Genomic DNA, 19,508 nt, shown 5'->3' on the forward strand with positions numbered 1-19,508 from the left:
GTTTGAGCTAAATTTGGATGTACTGATAAGTGTGACTGAGACATTTCTATGAAATATTATCTCTGGAATTACTTTTGGATGCATTTTCAATGTAGATGGGGAAGTTCTGGCTAAAAAGACACAATTCCTATTCCAAGTTTTTGTTGCCTCTGAGCAGTCACTGCAAAAACAGACCTCCTGGAAGTGGAAATAAGTCTTAAAAGTTAAAAACCTTTCCTCAAATAAGCAAAGAAATCTGACAAAGGGAAAAAAATTTGCTTTTTTTAAATCAAGAAATCCTTTTTCTTTTAAGAAATAAATTCTAGTCACTGAAGCACATTTCTTAAAGTAAGATTATTTTGCAATTGATACATGAAAATGGCTAATAAAACCATAAATATCAAATATCCCATACAACAAAAGAAAACAATAAATTGTAAGCAGTAAATTTGAAAAGACCAATAGCTAATAAAACAAAAGCTGCAGATTGACAGAGCTTTGTCTTAGGGTCAGGATTGCTGTGTACACCGACTGTTGTATGTGCCCATAAGCCAAAAAAACATGCATGTGTTTATTATTATTATTATCATTGGTTGAAAAAACATCAGTGACAGAACCAAAGGTTCCTTTCACAAAGCTTCTTAGAGAGCTTCTGTTTCAGTCCCACAAGCTCCAGCTGAGAGGTCTAAACCCAACATTCATTTAGAAAACGTCTCGTGACTCCATGTTAGAAAAAGAAGGTAAATAAACCTTTAACTGAGCATTAAAAACCGTGAAAAGTGTTTCACATGTAAAGTTAAATAAAGAGATGCTAGTTGAGAATTTTGCCAAGGATAAAGCATCAATTCATAAACTGATCAAAGAAAATTCCCACACTGCCTTCATTTTTTGCATAGAGACAGTTTGGCAAAAAAAAAAAAAAAAAAAATTTAGAACAGAAAACAATATTTGTTAAATGTATGTACTTTTGACATCCAGTGTGTCCCCTGTCTTTGCCCACAAGTGGCTGGGATAGGCTCCAGCAGCCCTGTGACCCCGAAAGGGAATAAACGGCAGAAGATGAATGAATGAATTAATATTTAGCAATCATTTTTAGTTTAGCATTTCAGAATAAATGGCCTTTTAGGACACACTGTTATTTTAACTATTATAAACAACTGACAAACTCAGCAAAAGTGGACTTTTCAATTGTCTAAATAAAACTGTTTGATTACAATTATACTATTTCTCACTCCATTTTATGGGGCTAACGGGGATGTCCAGGGTTTTTGTCCATGTGGATTAACAATTTGCCTGATAAGATAAAATAAACAACAACATATTAATAACCAATACTAAATCAAAAAGAAAGAAAACTACAAAAGAAAAGAAGTGAAAAAAATTAGACACAACAAGCTAAGAAGCACATTTAGGAGACATACATTCAGGTGCAATAAGATTATAAAATTACTTATTTTGCTTACTTACATATGCAAACCTACCATGATGATGTTTTTTGTATCTCTGTAGATTACCTGATTGACAGTATACATCCTCAAATAGTTATCGTTTTTGCTGTTTACAACCACCTCATGTCACAACAAACACAGCTCTGGTTTATTTAACTCTTTTCAAGGTTATGTTACTTTTGTTCATTTTTATTATTTTTCCTTGCATGTCTCTGTTTAAACCTCCTGTCATTCTGTTTTCACAGATGCATACTGATAAATTTGTTGACTCATTGGACTTATTTGAGGTAATGCAATAACTATACATTTTTCATGCATTAAAAATGAATGGATAACCACCATACCATGTTGGTGGCTCACTATATGTTTCAAGTGTGAAACGTCTTAAATAACTACATTTCTTTCCTAATTCTCTGCTTGAACTGATATAAATGTACTTATTTGTGATTGTTGATCTGAATATGTTACCAGAATCAATCTGTTCAGTAAAAAAAGATGAATATTGCACACATGGAATGAATATTGCATACTCATGGTTGCATAAAAGTGCAACCAGAGCACAGTCAACTGTCGACTGTGTAGTGACAGGGGATTAGTGGCTTATGTTAAGACTGTGTGTTGGGGGTGGATGGACCTCAGCTCTGGGGAAGAAGCTGTTTCTCACTCTGTCCGTGTGGGTTCTGATGCTCCTGTATCTCTTTCCAGAGGGAAGAGGTACAAACAGTTGGCGTCCCGGGTGGGCGGGGTCTGCAGCTATACAACCAGCCTTCCGTCGAACCTGGCTGTCGTACACTGAGTCGAGTTGTGGGAGAGGTCCTCCCACAATCTCCTGTGCGGTTTTCACCACCCGGGCCAAGTCTTTCCTGTCTTGAGCGGTGCAGCTCCCATCCCACTGTAGCACTCAGACAGAGGAGGCTTTCTATGGTTGCTCTGTAGAGGTTCCCCAGAAGTTGATGTGAGAGTCGTCCTTTTAAGCTTCCTGAGGAAGAAGAGTCTCTGTTGAGCCTTCTTCACCAGGCAGGATGTGTGCAGCGACCAGGTGAGGTCGGATGTGATGTGGATCCCCAGAACGTGATGTGGTCCACACACTCCACCTCCTCCCCATGAATGACCGGGGGGGGGGGGGGGGGTACCGCCTTCCTGGACCTTCTGAAGTCCACATTGACCTCCTTGGTTTTATAAGGAGGTTGGACCTCCTGTTTTATAAAGGTAAAACAGTGTTTTTTTCCTCTTATCTTTGTCATTTGATTTACTATCATGGACTTGTTTTTCAAGACCTGCACTTGTGCTGGTAAAATAAAAACAACTGTTCAGAAGTTAGGAACTGGATGATGACAGTTAATGTTTAAAATTAAAATAAAAGGTTCAGAAAAATATAATAAGGGTGGGATTATATCGGGTTGCCTCGCTCCTTTTCTGTAAGGATTCTGTGGTTTTGTTTGGTTTTTGTGACTTTTGGTCAGGTTCTGAGATGCCCTCAGTCACACCAGTTCCTCGTCCATCATGATCCATAGATGTCGTGATTTTAGTTAATTGCCCTCAGCCTATTTAAGTGCATGGTTACAAGTTCTGCCTTGTCAGGTCACCTTTTTGTTGCGCCGTGGGTTTTGTCAATTTTCAGTTTGTTTATTAAATGTTTTATTTTCTGTCACCAAGCCTGGTCTCTTGCATTTTGGGTCCTCCATCACCAGTTCCTGACACTTTCAAACAATTAAATTCGTTTGGACAATTTTAATATTTAATGGTTTCAATGTGTGATGTACTGTAGGTCTAAGAGCATTTAGGACTGTTTAGGATTCATTGTAAATATAACTGCATTATTTACAGGTGTATGTGGATGTATGTGTGTCTATTTTTCAATCATTTCATGACAAATTATCCAGTTTGATATTGGCTTATCTTTGTATTATGTAGTTATATATTTCTGTTGATTGTCGTCTTTAGGTTTATTTTTGTTTTGATTTTTGTTATACACCATTTCCATATCCAAATGACATCAACCAAAAGCTGGTGTCACAGTGGTTTTTAATGTTGTACATAATTGTGATTGTTGTTTTTTTCTTTCTACATGAGAAGAAGCAGTTTATAGCATTTTTTAGGGTGTCTCTTTGTGATTTTACTATGGACATAGTAAAAAATGTTTCAAATATTGCACCATTGAATTGAATATATTGAAATGTAAGATTGAAAATGCATGCAGTTTTATTCACTCTTAAATAAAGGTTAAACTTATTACCCAACTTTTAATCACTTCTAACTTTAAGCGCCAAAATACACATAAATATCTTTGTCGTTTAATAACAAAGAATTAAAATGATTTTTATGGTTATTAACAAATCTATTACCTGCTTTCTTTACATTGGCATTCATATTTTTGAATTGTTTCGTTCCGTTTCGAACAGCCTTACTGTTTGGAGGAAAATGTGTTGCTGGCGCCACCTGGCGTTTACATCTGCAGCATGCAAGGCGTGACAAGTGACGCCACATGTTTACAACTGCCAATGAGCACGTGGCGAGACGAACTCTGTCCTCCAATTGGCCGGTTCGGTCGGGATGTGGGCGGGAACTCCTGAGCTAAGGCTCAATGGCGACGGACATGTAAATTTAGTTTGAAAATTCCCCGGGAAATCTGAGTTTCGCGGGAGGGCTCTTGAGCGCGTAAACCGTATCCCTTCATTCATCAGGCCGTTTCCTGAAGCCATTTCTAGTCGGTGGAAACGAGAGTTGCGCTACTTTTAAATCCGATGCATCTGCCTAAATGCACCTTCTTAAGGAAAATTTACTTTTAAAAGTCGATCATTCAGACGTTTATCTACACTTTGGGCTGATTATTTTTGAAATCATTGCGACGGATTAGCGGCCGCACGGGCTTAAAAGTTGAGAGACAAGAGAGGGGTTACCCTGAATACGCAAGATGAGAAGAGGGATCTCCTCGGCTCCGGACAAAGTGATTTTAGCAGAGGTCGGGGGTTCTCCTCTGGACAGTAATATAATTTTAACAGCTCTCGCGGATCGTTTGAACCCCGGTCAATCTAACGCTACGTATATCCAAATAATAACCACACCACCGCCTTGCAATATTACACAGACATCAAATGTGTGTTTATCCGAGGCTCAGGTCAACAACATTTACACAACTCCACAACAAGCGGCGGCGAACGGAGCAGGACAACGACCCGCTCTGGGGAGACCACCGGTAATAACACTCAACATTTTTCACGAACCCAACATAAGTACGACAAATGTTAGCTCGCTAGCTAGCCGAGCTTGTTGTTAGACAGCTAACGTTAGCTGCTTAGCCAGGGCAATCCCACGACTAGCGATGTAGCTAACTAACTACCGCTAGCTTAAGTTACCCAAACAGGCTGATTTAGAGTCTTTTCGTCAACTTTCTGGGGGCAAAACGCCAGCTTTAGCTAGTTTTGCGTGTACAGAAATGCCCCCCTGCCTTCTAAGATAAGACTCGCTAACTTCACCCAGCTCAGGGTCCTCTTCACCTTTGCAGCCAGATGGAAGTACTGGTAAGAGATGAGTAACGGTAGCGCTGGCCTAGTAGCTGCTGTTGGTGTCTTTATGTGGGATTGGAGACCTTGGTTGTTGAGTTTTTCGGCCCTTTTCGTAGCTTTCTACCGACATAAGAGGAGGGGAACCTTCCTAAATTTGAGCTAATGCAGCTGCTTTGTTTCGAAACTACTCAATAGATTCCTCCAAGTGGGCAAACCAACTTATAGAAATATTAGCTTTCCAAGCTAGTAGCGCCATAAAATTAAATTTTTGTCAAAAATAACTCATTGCTTGCCTTTCCCCCCCTTTATTTTGTCGTCTGGTTTTGACGTCCTCTGTGACTTAAGTGACATTTTAGTTCCTTTCAAGTGAAGGAGAAGTGAAACCCGAGCTTGTTGCTTTGGAACTAACTGCACGTTTCATGTGTTCTTCTCTCTACATACATGCATGAACCGCAGATAAACGAGTTCAGAAAACATTTGGGTTTCTGTGTTCTCCACATTTCACGAACCCCCCCCCCCCAGCAGGCTGCACCTCAGACTGAAGCCACGAGCAGCCAGACAGACTCCTGCTGATTTTTTTAAAATGGCTGACACTTTGAAGGATAAATTATATGCCATTGCAAGTTTAGTGGAAGATGCATCTTCTCTGTCCTCTGAGGAGGAATCATCCCCTAGATTCATTTGTTTGAATCATATTAAAGACCCCAACACAGAAAACTGATGGTTTCTGGGTCCAACTCCATAGATTCTAGTTGGGTTTGTAGGTTCAGGAAACAGGAAAGCAGCAACTCTGCTCTTTATAGTCGCTCTATTATGGATGGTTACCATGAAGACAATAAAGTCTCACTTGATTTGATTTCTTTTTATTTGTAACTCATACAATACATTTTGTGCGTACTTGCAATTGTGTGTAAAATTGAATATTAAAAACTTACAAAAAGTAATTACAGTTTCTGCACACGCACCTGGAAACTACTGCAGCCTAATCTAATGAAATGGTACGGACCAATCGCCTGACACACACACACACACACACAAAACCACATTCACACACACATCAGATTTGAGACCCTGTTGACGTCTCCAGATTTGTGTGTAAATAATGCGTTTAAATGCTGCTAAAAACACGAGTTCATAGGAGTGGGGTCTTTAACAATGACTTAAGTGTGCCATTACAATGTTTTATAACATTTATTTTGGAGTTTTTGAATCGGGATATCCTGTATTTCTTTTTTTTTTCTTTATTTTATTTACGGTTCTTTTCCCTCGGAGACCATCATGACGGTGTCTTGTTTTAAAGCTGCTTGAACGCCAACTGGTCATGAAGTTTGAGGTGAAATGATGGCCGTCCCGCTCTGATTTTCAGACTTGTGCATTTTTGTGGTCTTTCACACAATCTGGATGCATAGATCATACATTTGTTTAGATTTTTTTAGAATATGGTTACACACATATCCCAAAGAACCTGCTGATGTTCAGAATGTCATATGTCCGTTCTGAGCCACAGCTGCCCACACGCTTTGGGGTAAATTTCCGTCCAGATGCTGCCTCTGCACCTCTGTTCATAGCAGTTGGTTTCAGGGGTGGGGGCGAGCCCCTCCCCTAACCTGATGTAAGTAATAGTACTAATGTTTTGGGAATCGTCTGACAATTCAGCTTCAAACTGAGCTGAGCAACCCTGGAGATGAAACTACCAGCATCTGTCAGAAAACCATATTTTCTTATAACCCTTTTCCTCCAGGCAAAGAGGCGGTTGGCTCTTGATGAATCAGACCACCAGTACCAGTTAGAACCAGCCAGAACGCCACGCAGCAGAGGGGGGGGCCCAGCGGCCAACGGGACGCGCATAAAGACACCCAGAAGTAAGGCGATGTACTTTCAGGCTGAAACCCTCGACTCCACTTCGCACACCGACTTCCTGGCTCTCATAGGTTTGAACAAAAAGGAATAAAACTGAAGACGTCACCTCAGATGACCAGCAGTTCCTCTGATTGAAACAAGTATTTTCAACTTTCCAAAAACAAAACAAGGAACTTAAAAAAGTAAAGCACAATGTTTTTTTTGCCTCTAGAATAAAAAAACATGGTTTTGTAAATGCAGGAGTACAAATCAAAAGTGAAAGTTCAAAAGCATTTTTAATATGAAAGAACAGATTTCCTTTGTCCTTATTTTTCCAGTTTAGTCCTAGCTAACCCTTGTTTGGGATGGAATATGTTACTTGAAGACACTAAAACGGTGAGTTTTTGCAGAAAACCGTTGGTTTCTCGGTCCAACTCTAAGGATAAATGACCAAGGAGGTTGAGTGAGAACCATCCTGAAACGATGTCACGTCTCTTTTGACCCACATTATGAACAGGGCTCAAAACTTTGGTTTCATGGAAGCGGTAGATTCTCCACATCAAATCCTAAACAGACTAAACTTGTATGTTTGCATGGATTCTGCAACACATCCTTTTATTTAGCATTTTTTATGATATCTAATAAAAAGGTAGCATTAAAAACATATGGCCATCCTAAAGAGCTTTGCTTGAATAGTTGAAACAAACTGCTCAGTATACACAGTTTGCTTACAAATATGTTTTGAATTATTAAATCAAAATCAAATGCAATGATTTTTGCCACCTTTTGCCCTCCCTGGAGAACAACAGCGTTGTTGTTGTTGTTTTTTTTTTAAATTGTTCATGTGTGGAAAGCACTGAAGTCAGTTGCACGGAGGTAGGATCTTTTGAGGCGCCTGCAGCCGCAGCACTTAAAACCACAAAATCCTCTGTGTTTGACTTACCGCTCTGTCTGAAGGCCAGAAATGCAGTGAAACTGGGCCAAGCTTCAAAGATTTCAGCCTCAAATTTAAAGCTTCCAATGTAGAAAGCGAGGTTATTTTTTCATTGCAACAACCTGTTGTCTAAGAAGTTTTAAAAGATGTCCACACTTGGGCTCCTAGACTTGTGGTAAATTATATCCAATTTCAACATCAGGTGCATTTCTTAATTTCTATCTTGCAATGAACGATCAAAACTACTACATTACTGGAATTCAAAAATATATAATGATCTTAGTTTAATCTTTTGCTGGAAAACAGAAATATGATCTGTTGTAGAATAGTCACATGACTGGGCTGCACGGTGGTCTAGCATTTACAGTTAGAAGGTCCTGGTTCGAATCCCAGCTGTGGAGTTTTCATGTGCACTTTGTCATTTGTGGGTTTTCTCCGCCGTCATCCTACTGTTCAGAAACATGCTTTATAAGTTCACATCTCTAAATCGTCCCTAGTTGTGTGAATGTGAGTGCGTGAACAGTGGTCTGTCTCTCTGTGGCCGTGCCGTGTACCCCTCCTTCGCCCAACGGTGGCGAGGATAAGCTCCAGCAACCATGTGACCCCTAAACGGGATTAAGAGTGTTTGGGAGATGGACGGATGGCTGGTCACCTCGATTTAAGAAAAAAACAACAGCTTTTTAGTTGGCATTTGTGGAATTAAGAGTTAAGAATAACTTTGTTTTTCCTCTTTATCCTATGTAGCACCAAAGTCTCCACCAGAAAAGACGCGCTATGACACTTCCTTGGGCTTGCTAACAAAGAAGTTTGTGGACCTGCTCGCTCAGTCATCCGATGGTGTTTTGGACCTCAACCTTGCAGCTGAAGCCTTACAGGTACAGTTATAGACAGAAAAATCAGGAGTGGACATAACTGATCTAAGCTAAAATTCCTGCTTTGTGCAAAAATTATCTGAGAAAAAATGTCCAACCTGATGCAGAAAGATGTATAACAACCATTTAAAAAGTTCACTGAAAGTTACTTTAATCCTAATTGAACTTTGCAATACAATCATGTTTAATGTATATGAAAAAAAATGCATTGATATTCGATGTACACAGTTTTTAAACAATTATGCAATAAAAGAAATGCAGTATGTTTAGTTGGCCAGAACATGATTGTGCTATTAGGGAAAATAATTTCTAAATATCTTGTTTTTTGGGTTAGTTTACAGGGAATTTGACAAAATCTGAGTGCAGCACACTTATATACGGCTAAATACGCGTCGTAGTGAACACTCGTAGTGAACAGACGGTGTGGGCTTCTTGCACTGTCTGCTAGAAGTTAGACAATTGGAGCGGAGTTTGTGTGGGCATCCGACAGACATCCTGCAGGCAGTTGCTTATCACCTGCACACCCTGTGGTTGCAGCTCGTTACTAGGCCTGCACAATATACCGCAAATTTATCGTTATCGCAATATCCAGCTCTGCAATATGCATATCGCAAAAGACGGCGAATATCGCAATAAATCGCAAACCCAAAATGTGTTAAAACAATCTTCTAGCAGCTTGAAGCATTTAACGAATCAAATAAAATCCCTTTATGCTTTGACCAATCTGATGGACGCCTTCCCATTGTTGACCAATCAGATGGAGGCCTATTATGTTAACCCTGGTCCTGAAGAGCCTCAACCCTGCCTGTTTTCCAGCTCTCCTTAACCAGCTTGCTGTTGATTGGCTGACTCAAGTGATTTCACATCCTGATTGACTGAACACACCTGATTTTGGTTATCATTATCGAGCAGTCTAGGGAGAATTGGAAAACAGACAGGGTTGAGGCTCTTGAGGACCAGGGTTAGCCACCCTGACGTTTGTCCCCCATGTCCATGAGGGTCATTTGGAGTATAATTTTTAAACTGTTGCAATGAAATGGGAATGATGTTTTTGTTTATTTTTCTATTTGTTTATTTACCGCAAATTTATCGTTATCGCAATATCGATCACTAATATCGCATATCGCAAGTTTTCCTCATATCGTGCAGCCCTACTCGTTACTAATGACTAGTGTCGTGTTGAGGACACCGAACAACAGCATCACTCCTACGCCGTAAGTGCGAGTAACTTGCGTTAATCTTTACAAATATTATAATATACGGGTCAACCATCTGTACAGGTGCACCCGAATAAGGCTTACTTGAATTTCAATAAATTCATTTTTACGCAGGTTTCTTTGAATTCACAGTTCAGTTTTATTAAGAACCAGGTTTTAGCCATGAAAGGAGTCATGCCATCAACAGCATTGGATGGAGGTCTAATGCTGTTAGATTGGTTTCTAATGCACAATACTTTAGTGTTTATTTTGTCCTTCATGTTTAACTAAATGGCTTTCAATGACTTCCATCCTGGAAATGGAAGACATTGAAAGTGCATTTTCAACATAATATGTAGCATTTTACATAAATGTCGATTATATATAGTCTTGGTTATGTAAAACCTTTTTTTCCCACTTGATTTGAATGTGCATTCAATATATTTGATAGTTTTCTGTCTGCACGTGTAAACCAAACACAGTAAGGACACAGGAATCATGTAATGAAGACCTGAGATCCAGGGTAGTGTTGAATATCCACGGCAACCATCGTCTACTGCCAGTAAAGTGGAGATCAGCCGTGGTGTGGTGTTTTTGCAGACATCATTCCCCACAAAGCTAAAGCTCTCACTATCACTGCCACCGTGTGTGCCAGAGGTTTTGAAAGTAAGAGGAAGTTTGGAAGGAGCATCAATACTTGCAGCCCTTGTCCAAAATAGGGAGATGTAGAACTTAAACATGCGGAACAGAATATTCTGTTTTATATACTAGATTTCCGAATAATTTTGGAAAACATACTTTCAGTCATTAGATTTTGGTGTGAATCTATACGAACTTGGGGACAGAACTCCAAGAACTCCAAGGGTGGCCGTGGTGCAGCGGTAGGGCAGTCGACCCATGATCGTAAGATTGCAGGTTCGATTCCCGCCTTGCACGCCCATGAGTCGAAGTGTCCTTGGGTAAGACACTGAACCCCACCTTGCCTCTGGTGGTAGGCGGGCGCCTGTGTTTGGCAGCGGAGCGGCCACCAGTGTGTGAATGTGTGACTGGGTGAATGGGTCTGTGACTGTAAAGCGCTTTTTCCTTGTAGGAAATAAGGCGCTATATAAGTATACGCCATTTACCAATCAGGCCTTGAATCTCTCATTTTTGTAGAATTTTACTGTTGATGCAAGTAAATGACTGGAGTCTTCTTTTTAGGTACAAAAACGGAGGCTGTATGATATTACTAATGTACTAGAAGGTATTCATCTGATCAAGAAGAAATCCAAAAACAACATTCAGTGGATGTAAGCTTTTTTCTTCTATTGTTTTTCTCGTTTAAACATGCCTTTTATATTTTCAATAGAAAGGGCCACAAGCTTTGTTGTACATCTGTTTATTCTAATAAATGTACATGAGGTATGTGCTTATTTATGCTTTTAAAGGGCCTATATCATGCTATCCTTAAGCCTTTCAGGGCAAACTATATCTACACACAGTGGGGCAAATTCCATTCGAGCGTCGCCTCTTCCAGAGTTGGTCGGTTTCATCCAGACTTTATTTATCTGGATGATAAATATTTTCCACGATTATCTTCATCGGCGTTTCAGGATATTTAATCGGCCAGCTGATGCAGTTTCCCCGCGTACAACCTCGGTTACAGCGATTTAGGAAGCGGTGGAACCAGCTGTTGCTCGCTGTTAAATATTCTTTTGCTGCGTACTCTTCATCTCCGCCCCTCCTCAGAAATTCCCGCAGCGCCTTTCTCAGATGCAAAAGTCTCCTTTAAGTGTCTTGAGTTGTCTGAGCTTTTTGTGATGAACCAGAGGAGTCACATGACTAATAAAAAAAAAATCTGCGAAAATTAAAACACGAATAGGTGGGGAAAGAAAATTACAGACCTCTCATCTTTTTAAGTGGGAGAACTTGTACACACAGTGGCTGAATGAATACTTTTTTTCTCCACTGAAACACTAAAGGACACATATTTTAATGAAATATGAGTTATTTTCGCAAGCTCCTTTTCCTAACAGGAAGTAAAAAACAAACAAAAAAAGAGCCGCCCCAACAGCGTGTCTGTGTTTCGCCCACGATAGCAAAAACATTTTAACTTTTGCAAAGATGGATGTGCATATTAAAGGAAAGTGTTCAGTCCATCGCCACCAGCTCAGCAGAGAGAGTGGGTGTTTGTGTTAGCCTGGGGGCGGAGGCTGCTCCCCACTTTGTGATGTCACAAGGTGAAGGCTCACTCGCTTTCATAGATTGGGAGGGGCTGGTGTTCAGAGAGCAGGTTTTGAGAGGAATACCAGAAATGCATTAATGGAAAAGAGAAAAGTTAAAAGCTCAAAAAGTTTATCTTTGGATGATATAAGCCCTTTAATTCTGTCAAAAGTTGAAAGCTAAGATCTAAACCCTTTTTTTTTGTACTCTTAAATGAAATAAAAACGGAGTGAAAAGCTTAGATGCCAAATGAGCTTCCATAGAGAAGACAGTTGGTGCTAAATCTGCTCTGATCGGCTGTCCTCGCACTCTTCTCACTCACAGGGGCTGCAGTCTGTTGGAGGTTGAAGGGGCTCTGAGCCAGAGACAAAGACTGACAGCAGAAGTTTCTGCTCTTGGCGAAGAGGAGCAGCGACTCGAACAACTCATCCAGAGATGCTCCCAGGATATGAGGCACATGAGCGAGTTGCCCAGCAACCAAAAATATCCTTTAGTTTCTGATAATGTATTGGTTTCTTAGGTAGATAAACTTGTAGTTTCATTTAATCTTTATCTCCCAAAATCAAATTTCTGCTTTTCATACCAACTGCTATGCAAGCTTTATTATATGTTAGGTAATACCTGACTTGAAAAGGGCTTTAACTCGGGTTTAAATTGTTTCTCCACTGAGGTTTTGCCAAATGTTTAAATAGAAAATGTGCCAGAATTCGATGTTTACACTGAAACAGTGCTGTAACTCCCATAATCTTTCTTAAGGTGCAAGTAAATTACTTGTGGGGTTTTCAGTTCGAGGATTCTTAGTTATGTTTGCTTGCATAAGAAAACTGACATTTCTATAGAGAAATATTCGAAATCGATAAAGATCAATAAAGAATTACTTAAGAATTAATTACTTAAGAATTAATAAAGAATTACTTTATTGATCCTTCACATGGCAATTAGTGCGTTTCAGTAGCATTGTAATCATAAAAGAATAATAAAATTTTTAAAAACTAATTACAAACAGTACAGGCACCCATGTTTTTGTCAGCTTGATGCTTCTTTTTTGTTTATTTTTTTTCTTTAACTTTTCTGTTTGCACGTATGCTTATGTGTCATATCAAGACATCAAGCAGGTGGGGAGCCTGAGAGACCAAACTGTGATTGTCGTTAAGGCGCCGACAGACACCAAGCTTGAGGTCCCGGACCCTGACGAGGTGTGTTCATGAGCACAGAAACAGACGCCTCACGCTGCTGTTATTTAGGGTTTTCTGTATTTTTGAAAACACAAAATTCCATGTGCAGTGTGTAAGAAATGAATTTCGTTTGAAGCGCTTTCTTGCCAATTTGGATTGATTATATCTATAATGACGTAGATACGTTTTGTCAACACTCTTGTGCCTCCTCATTTTCTTTGGACCTCTGTGACACTTTTCCTGCAACCCCCACTGTTCTCATGTGACAATTTGTTGTCTCCCAGAGTTTATCCATCCACTTGACCAGCACCAAAGGCCCAATAGAAGTCCTGCTGTGCACCGAAGAGAACGACATCGGAAGTCCTGTGAAAAATGGCGGCGCAGACATCAATGGGAACTCGCCCTTCCTTAAAGTTGTTCAAGGTCTGTTTTCAGCTGGATGTCATAGTGCAGCCGCGCTTCATTACCCATATCTATCCAAGGGCCGCCTCTTGTTCCAGCTTTTTTGGGGTTTGAAAAAACTCCTATTATTGCTGGAGTTTTGTGTTATTGCCAGGTTGCATCATTGTAACAAAAAATGCCTTATTACGGCACTTTCTCTTCTTAAAAAGTCAGGTTTGCAAAACTGCCCCCCCCCCCCTTACCTGAAATGTGATCTGAATCTCTAGCACATTTACATTACATCAGCGACTCTTTGTACTGGTACAAAGGAAGGGATTTTATTTCTCTGCATTTTTATTTTATATATATATATATATATATATATATATATATATATTATTTATTATTATATATTTGCACAACTGGATCCCATCATCATCCATCCTGCATCAGGCTTAAGCTGCAGAACATTTAAAATCAAGGAATGCTTAACAATAGACAGCTGTTTTAACCACACTCCTGCAGTCACAGTTCATTCTTTTTTGTTTGTTCATAAAAAGGTTCAGAGATCAGAAGTATCTTTAGTTAAAATAACAGTGAAGGTGTTTATTAACCCAAAAGGTTCATTTACAGCCCTGTTTAGAACTATGAACTTCTGTTACGTTGAATCTTGTGAACATTTCAGCTTTTACAGAGGTGATACCAAGTTTACATTTATTTATTTCTTTGTCAACAGATTCCAGCTGCACGACAACTTCCCCCAGGACCTTCATCTCTCCACCCGCCTCCTCTTCCAACGCCGTCTCCGTCACCACCCTCTCCCCCATCTTGTCTCCTTACACCAGTCTATTGCAGCAGACAGAAGACCAGATCCCATCATCCTTAGGGCCTTTCTTGAACCTTGAACCCCCCATTCTGGAACAAGATGAATATTTGTTGGGTCTAGAAGACGACCAGGGAATAAGCGACTTGTTTGACGCTTGTGACTTTGACAAAATACCCTCACTTGGCTTGGATGACCTTCTGTGCAGCTAGCATTCGCTAAAAAAAAAAAAATGGAGCAGAAACGCAGGGATGCTGGAGCCGAACGCCATGTTGTCCATGATGTTTCCACTGTTCCAATGAAGAGTACCCTGCTGTTTTACACGGGTGGTAGAAATGTCTGAGTTTGTCTCAGAAACCAACAAAAGCAGCAACCTGTCTTACACCTCCCCACACCACGTGGCATTGCACACGTGTCCTGGTTAATAATTGGATTTGGCACAGCAGTATGATCACTCAAAATAAAATATGAAAAGCAGGAAAAACCTTTTTTAGAAGAAAAATCTCTGTAGATGAAGTTATGGCTGTTTTAGTCTAAAAACCATCATCTGTAATGTGTTCCTGCCATGTGCTATGGGGAAGAATTGTTTTGAACTGGGTACACCAATGGTCTGTGATTGAAGGCGTATACTGTTTTTATTGCTTATTAGGCTTGTTTGTGTGCAAATGTAGAGAAAAAAATTAGAAAGTAAAAAAAAATTTTTTTTTAAAGTATTTGCTACCCATCTATTATGACTGCAGGTAATAAACGGTTATGTGTGGAGAGCAGAGGTTTCTGTCTGCAAAAAGGATCCCACAATAGAGCGTTATAGTATTGTGCTCTAAACTCTTTTTTTTTATTTTTAATGAAGCATCGATAGTCGACGCTCTTTAACCACAGAGATTGCCATTTCTAGTCAATTTGTCCTAAAAGAACCTTCAAAACTTTTGTGCAATGATGGAGAAATTTTGCTTAGTTTACACTAGAAAAAGCCCCCTCCCCCCTGATGATGATGAGGATGTATGAACATCTCTTACTTCTGTCATTCAGGACTAAAATGTTGAGGCCTGTTGCCATGGTGACACTTTCTGTAACGTGATGATGAAGTTGGGTGAAAGGCTGTCCTGTTTAATATCTGTCCCTGTTTTTGTTTTGTGTTTTGGTTGAAAGTAAATGCATTGTAGAATGTTAAGCTAGCTTTATGGTCAGCTAAAAACGAAGGATCGCCGCTAAAAGAGACTCAATTTAAACACGGGGAATCATTTCATGGTGGTTCCCTAGAGAAACACGTCAGACAGGTAATCTTTCTGCTGCTAGTGTTGACTTTTACCCAATTGCTTTTGGCTTGAGCTGTTGTGTGTGTGAGTGTGTGTGTGTGTGCAGGGTAATTAAGTTATAACAGCTCCAGCTTGCAGAAGAGTTGGCTAGCCTGCAAGTTGATGTACAGTTTTCTATTTCTCTTGTTTTCCAACGCACATGGTACTATAGGCTACCTCTCACTAAATGTTGAGCAGCAGTTAGTGTGTACAGGGCAATGCCATTATGAGAGACGCTCTCAAGCCCCCACTTTTTCATAAATTCTGCTTCCTGTGAGTTTAGAATTTACACTCAGGTGTAAGAAACCACATGTAAGCCCCTTGTCGCACTGTGATCTATATATTTGTTCTTTTCGGAAGGATGGCAAAAAATATAATGTAATTCCTAAGAAATTTCATCTTATTTGTGTGCAAAGGTATTTTTCTTTTTCTTTTTTACTCTAGAAATGTTCTTACAAACACCCTAAAACTTATTATTTTTAAAGAAAAATCTAATACTGTCATCAAAAGCATCCCAACTTCTCGATGGAGCGAAAACTAGTCAAACTAATTTGAATGCACAAAAGTGTCCTCTTCTATGGACATTTTATTTTTTTATTTTTTTCCACAAACCGTGTGTGTTTTTAGGTTTAAGATGCATCCCCCCCCCCCCCCCCCACACACACACACATCTGGTTCTTGGACTTTAGTGCCACGCTTTACCACTTGTGTAGATAGAACTTTCTGCCATTTATTTCAAGCTACCAGAATCTTATTGAAATATTTTTGTGGTGGACATGGGAATTTTTGGAGCGATTGTAGTTTTTTCACAGATTTCCAATGGAATGTTAAAGATTTTAATACACCACTAAAGCTAGGGTTTTATATCATGAGTGAGTTGGTGTTTCTGCTTGTTTTTCCTATGGTATGACTGTTGCCAGGAGCTTTGTGGCAGTGAAAGAAGACTCCCAGGCTTTTGTTGTGGAGTTTGCATGCATTTCCTGGGTACTCTGGCTTCTTCTTGCAGTCCACAAGCGTGTGTATGATTAGGTTGATTGTGTAGTCTTGAGTTGTGAGTGCGTGCGGTAGTTGGTCTCTGTGTGGCCTTGTGATGGATTTTGGTGTCGGTGACAGCTGGTCTGCTGTGCTGCTGAACATTTAGGTGGCTATAGAATAAAAAGTTTATATTTGGGTCTTTAGAACTTGCATAAACTTAGTATTAGACTAAATCTAATAAAGTGTAATTCAAACTGAAGTGGCATTGATGGACACCAAGAAAAAAAAAGGAAAACAAAAACTCGTGTTAAACTCTACTATTCCATAGGAAATCAACTTTTCAGTAACATTTCAATATTGCTGCCTTGTTCAACCAAATTCAGAAACTTTACAGTCACGATGCATGAATGAAAAAGCTGAAATTTCAAGTAATTGTCGATTAGTTACAATTTTGATATCAGTTAAATGAGAAATTTAAGTTTTGTATGTGTGCGATTGAAAAGATTTGTTTTTGTACTATGGGTATTTGTTATTAAAAAAAATGAATAAAGGAAATATAAACTACAAATTGTTTTGTTTATTTCTTGTAGCAGTATTAATTTGAAGTCATTAAATCGCGCTCAGCATTTGAACGCTAAATTTTTGTCCCTCCCGTCTTTCCGTCTATTTCCGAGAATGGCGCAGGAGAAGTTGTGACAACTGTCCTGTGGTGTAAACAACAGCAGTTTATCAATTGGGCGCATATTTGACCCGAAGATTGGATTCATTGGACAATATAACCACATTACGATTCAGGTAATTTACACAAATAGTAGATACAACTCTTGTGTTTTACAACTGGTAAGGCACGTGGGCAAGCTGGCTAATGCTAACGGTTGTCCTATAAAATTGTACTACAGTTATCCGTGTTTTGACACAGGAATTGCATTCTAAGTTACTCAAGCAAGGGTAGTGCCGTTACTGACTTGCACAAATATCACATAAGAAGGTTGGAATAGTTTTTTTTAATTTTTTTTTTAGAGCCAAATCGTGTTTACCTGTTGTCTTTTTCAGTTTGGCTTATAGTAAGTTAATTTAGACTACGTTGACGGGATGACTAAAGAATTGTTTTGTGTTTCTTGTGTATTCTAAATATTTGTTATATGTTTTATATTTGGAATCGGTTACTTTAAGCAACCAAAACAAAAATAGAATTAAGAAGATAGACCACAGAAATGTATGTGTATATATCTTCACATAGGCATATCTAACTTAGGATGGTTGTTCATGAACTGATTAGAAAATGTATATTCATACTTGTACATGTAGATGTAAATCATTCAAATATAATTACTCTTAATCATAAATGCACGTGCTAATTTCAGATAAAATTCTTTGAATGATTGCTTTTAACAGAGCTAAGTTATCTCTGTGGATTCTGAGTCGTTCTTTATAGAGTCGAACTGTGATCTTTCAGATCATCATGCCTTCCGCCTGCGACCCCGTGATTGAAGATATTGAGGACATGGTGTCTTCCACGGACCCCACCCCCCATGAAAGACAGTCTGCGAGAAAGAACATCATACCAAGGCCCAAGAAGAAGAAAGAGCTTCTAAACGACGAAGAGCTCCAAGCTGACAGGTACGCCAGAATATGCTTCATCTGACTTCATCTGATCTGAGTTTGAAACTGACAGTTTCTAAAGATTGTACATGTAGACTGAAGGACTTCAAGTATTCATTAAAAATAGTGCGTACGTTTATGTTAAACATGGGCCCTGTGGTGTTTGTCTCTAGACTTTAGTGTTCGTGAACGGCCATGTCTGAAATGGAGGTATGTTTCAGGGTATGTCAAGTTGCCATGGCAACTCATGCTCTGAACATAACCTGGTCTGGAGCAGGTTTAGTTGAAGGTTAGTTGGTTTTCAGAGAGGTGAAGAAGCTTGGCGTGTCCATTTGAAGATGATTTAGTGGATGATGATGAAGAGTCGGTCAACACACTCTTAAAATGCATTTTAGACATTGAGTCATGGATGGCAGAGAACTTCCTACAGCTAAACCAGGACAAAACAGAGGTTTTAGTGATCGGTTCTAAGGACAAGAGAGAGATAGTTTTATCTAAACTAAAGAATTACAAAACTTCTCAGTGTGTGAGAAACCTGGGTGTCATTTTTGCCTCTGCGATGAATTTTATCCCACAAATTAAAAATATCACAAAAACAGGATTTTATCATCTAAAAAATATAGCCAGAGTCCGCCCATTTCTCTCTCTTGCCAGCACAGAGGTGCTAATGCATGCTTTTATTACCAGCAGATTAGATTATTGTAATGCTCTGCTCTCTGGTCTTCCCAGAACAAGAATAGCAAATCTTCAACTGCTGCCAAATTCAGCAGCACGCGTTCTGACGAGGACCGGGGGGCGGGGACACATTGCACCGGTTTTAAGATCGCTGCATTGGCTCCCTGTGCAATTCAGAATTGATTTTAAAGTTCTTTTATTGGTTTACAAATGTTTTTATGGTCTCGGGCCTTCATATTTATCTGACATGATTTTAAAGTATGAGCCCTCGCGGACCCTGAGGTCCTCTGATACAGGCCTTTTGGTTATCCCAAAAGTTAGAACAAAAACGTACGGCGAGGCCTCATTCAGTTTTTACGGACCTCGCCTGTGGAACAGCCTCCCAGAGAGCCTCAGGGCTGCAGAGACAGTTCATGTTTTTAAAGGAAGGCTTAAGACCTACCTTTTTAATTTAGCTTTTAGTTAAATTTTAGGATTTATTTATTTATTTTTTATTTATTTTTTTCTTTTAACTAGTTTTATATGTGTATGTAAATACATTTATTTATGTATTCTATTAATTTTTAAGTTGCTCTTACTATTTCATATGCCTATTAAGGTTTATGT

The 19,508-nt window shown here is 39.3% G+C and overlaps 2 protein-coding genes across 4 annotated transcripts in view; both read left to right on the top strand.

The window, feature by feature from the left end:
* Nucleotides 1-4,001: 4,001 nt before the first annotated feature.
* e2f3 (E2F transcription factor 3) lies at nucleotides 4,002-17,193 on the top strand. Of its 2 annotated transcripts, none has more exons than XM_023964331.1 (8): nucleotides 4,002-4,623; nucleotides 6,675-6,795; nucleotides 8,451-8,581; nucleotides 10,975-11,063; nucleotides 12,301-12,459; nucleotides 13,058-13,172; nucleotides 13,436-13,574; nucleotides 14,269-17,193. In XM_023964331.1, exons 1-8 carry the CDS (start codon nucleotides 4,342-4,344, stop codon nucleotides 14,565-14,567), a joined length of 1,335 nt encoding a protein of 444 aa, XP_023820099.1. In that variant the 5' UTR covers nucleotides 4,002-4,341; the 3' UTR covers nucleotides 14,568-17,193. The 2 variants fall into 2 exon arrangements, with proteins under 2 accessions (XP_023820099.1, XP_023820100.1); XM_023964332.1 differs by lacking the exon at nucleotides 4,002-4,623 and adding an exon at nucleotides 4,662-4,948.
* Nucleotides 17,194-17,283: 90 nt separating this feature from the next.
* cdkal1 (CDK5 regulatory subunit associated protein 1 like 1) overlaps nucleotides 17,284-19,508 on the top strand; it is a 259,064-nt gene continuing 256,839 nt past the window's right edge. Inside the window, exons 1-2 of one of the 2 annotated variants that reach the window (XM_023963815.1) lie at nucleotides 17,284-17,420; nucleotides 18,082-18,245. The gene's annotated coding sequence lies outside the window, so the exon portion shown is untranslated. Of the gene's footprint in view, nucleotides 17,421-17,589; nucleotides 17,614-18,081; nucleotides 18,246-19,508 lie in introns of those variants that run through there. The other variant, XM_023963816.1, reaches the window with a different exon arrangement.

Source organism: Oryzias latipes, chromosome 16 (genome assembly GCF_002234675.1).
Source record: "Oryzias latipes chromosome 16, ASM223467v1".
Taxonomy (NCBI): domain Eukaryota; kingdom Metazoa; phylum Chordata; class Actinopteri; order Beloniformes; family Adrianichthyidae; genus Oryzias; species Oryzias latipes.

What these genes read in the sequence shown, in the direction of transcription:
- e2f3 (XM_023964331.1), top strand. Translation starts at nt 4,342, where the DNA reads ATGAGAAGAGGGATCTCCTCGGCTCCGGACAAAGTGATTTTAGCAGAG. An exon ending in GCGCATAAAGACACCCAGAA is followed by an intron (nt 6,796 to 8,450) that starts GTAAGGCGATGT and finishes TATCCTATGTAG; the next exon opens with CACCAAAGTCTCCACCAGAA. An exon ending in TTGCAGCTGAAGCCTTACAG is followed by an intron (nt 8,582 to 10,974) that starts GTACAGTTATAG and finishes TCTTCTTTTTAG; the next exon opens with GTACAAAAACGGAGGCTGTA.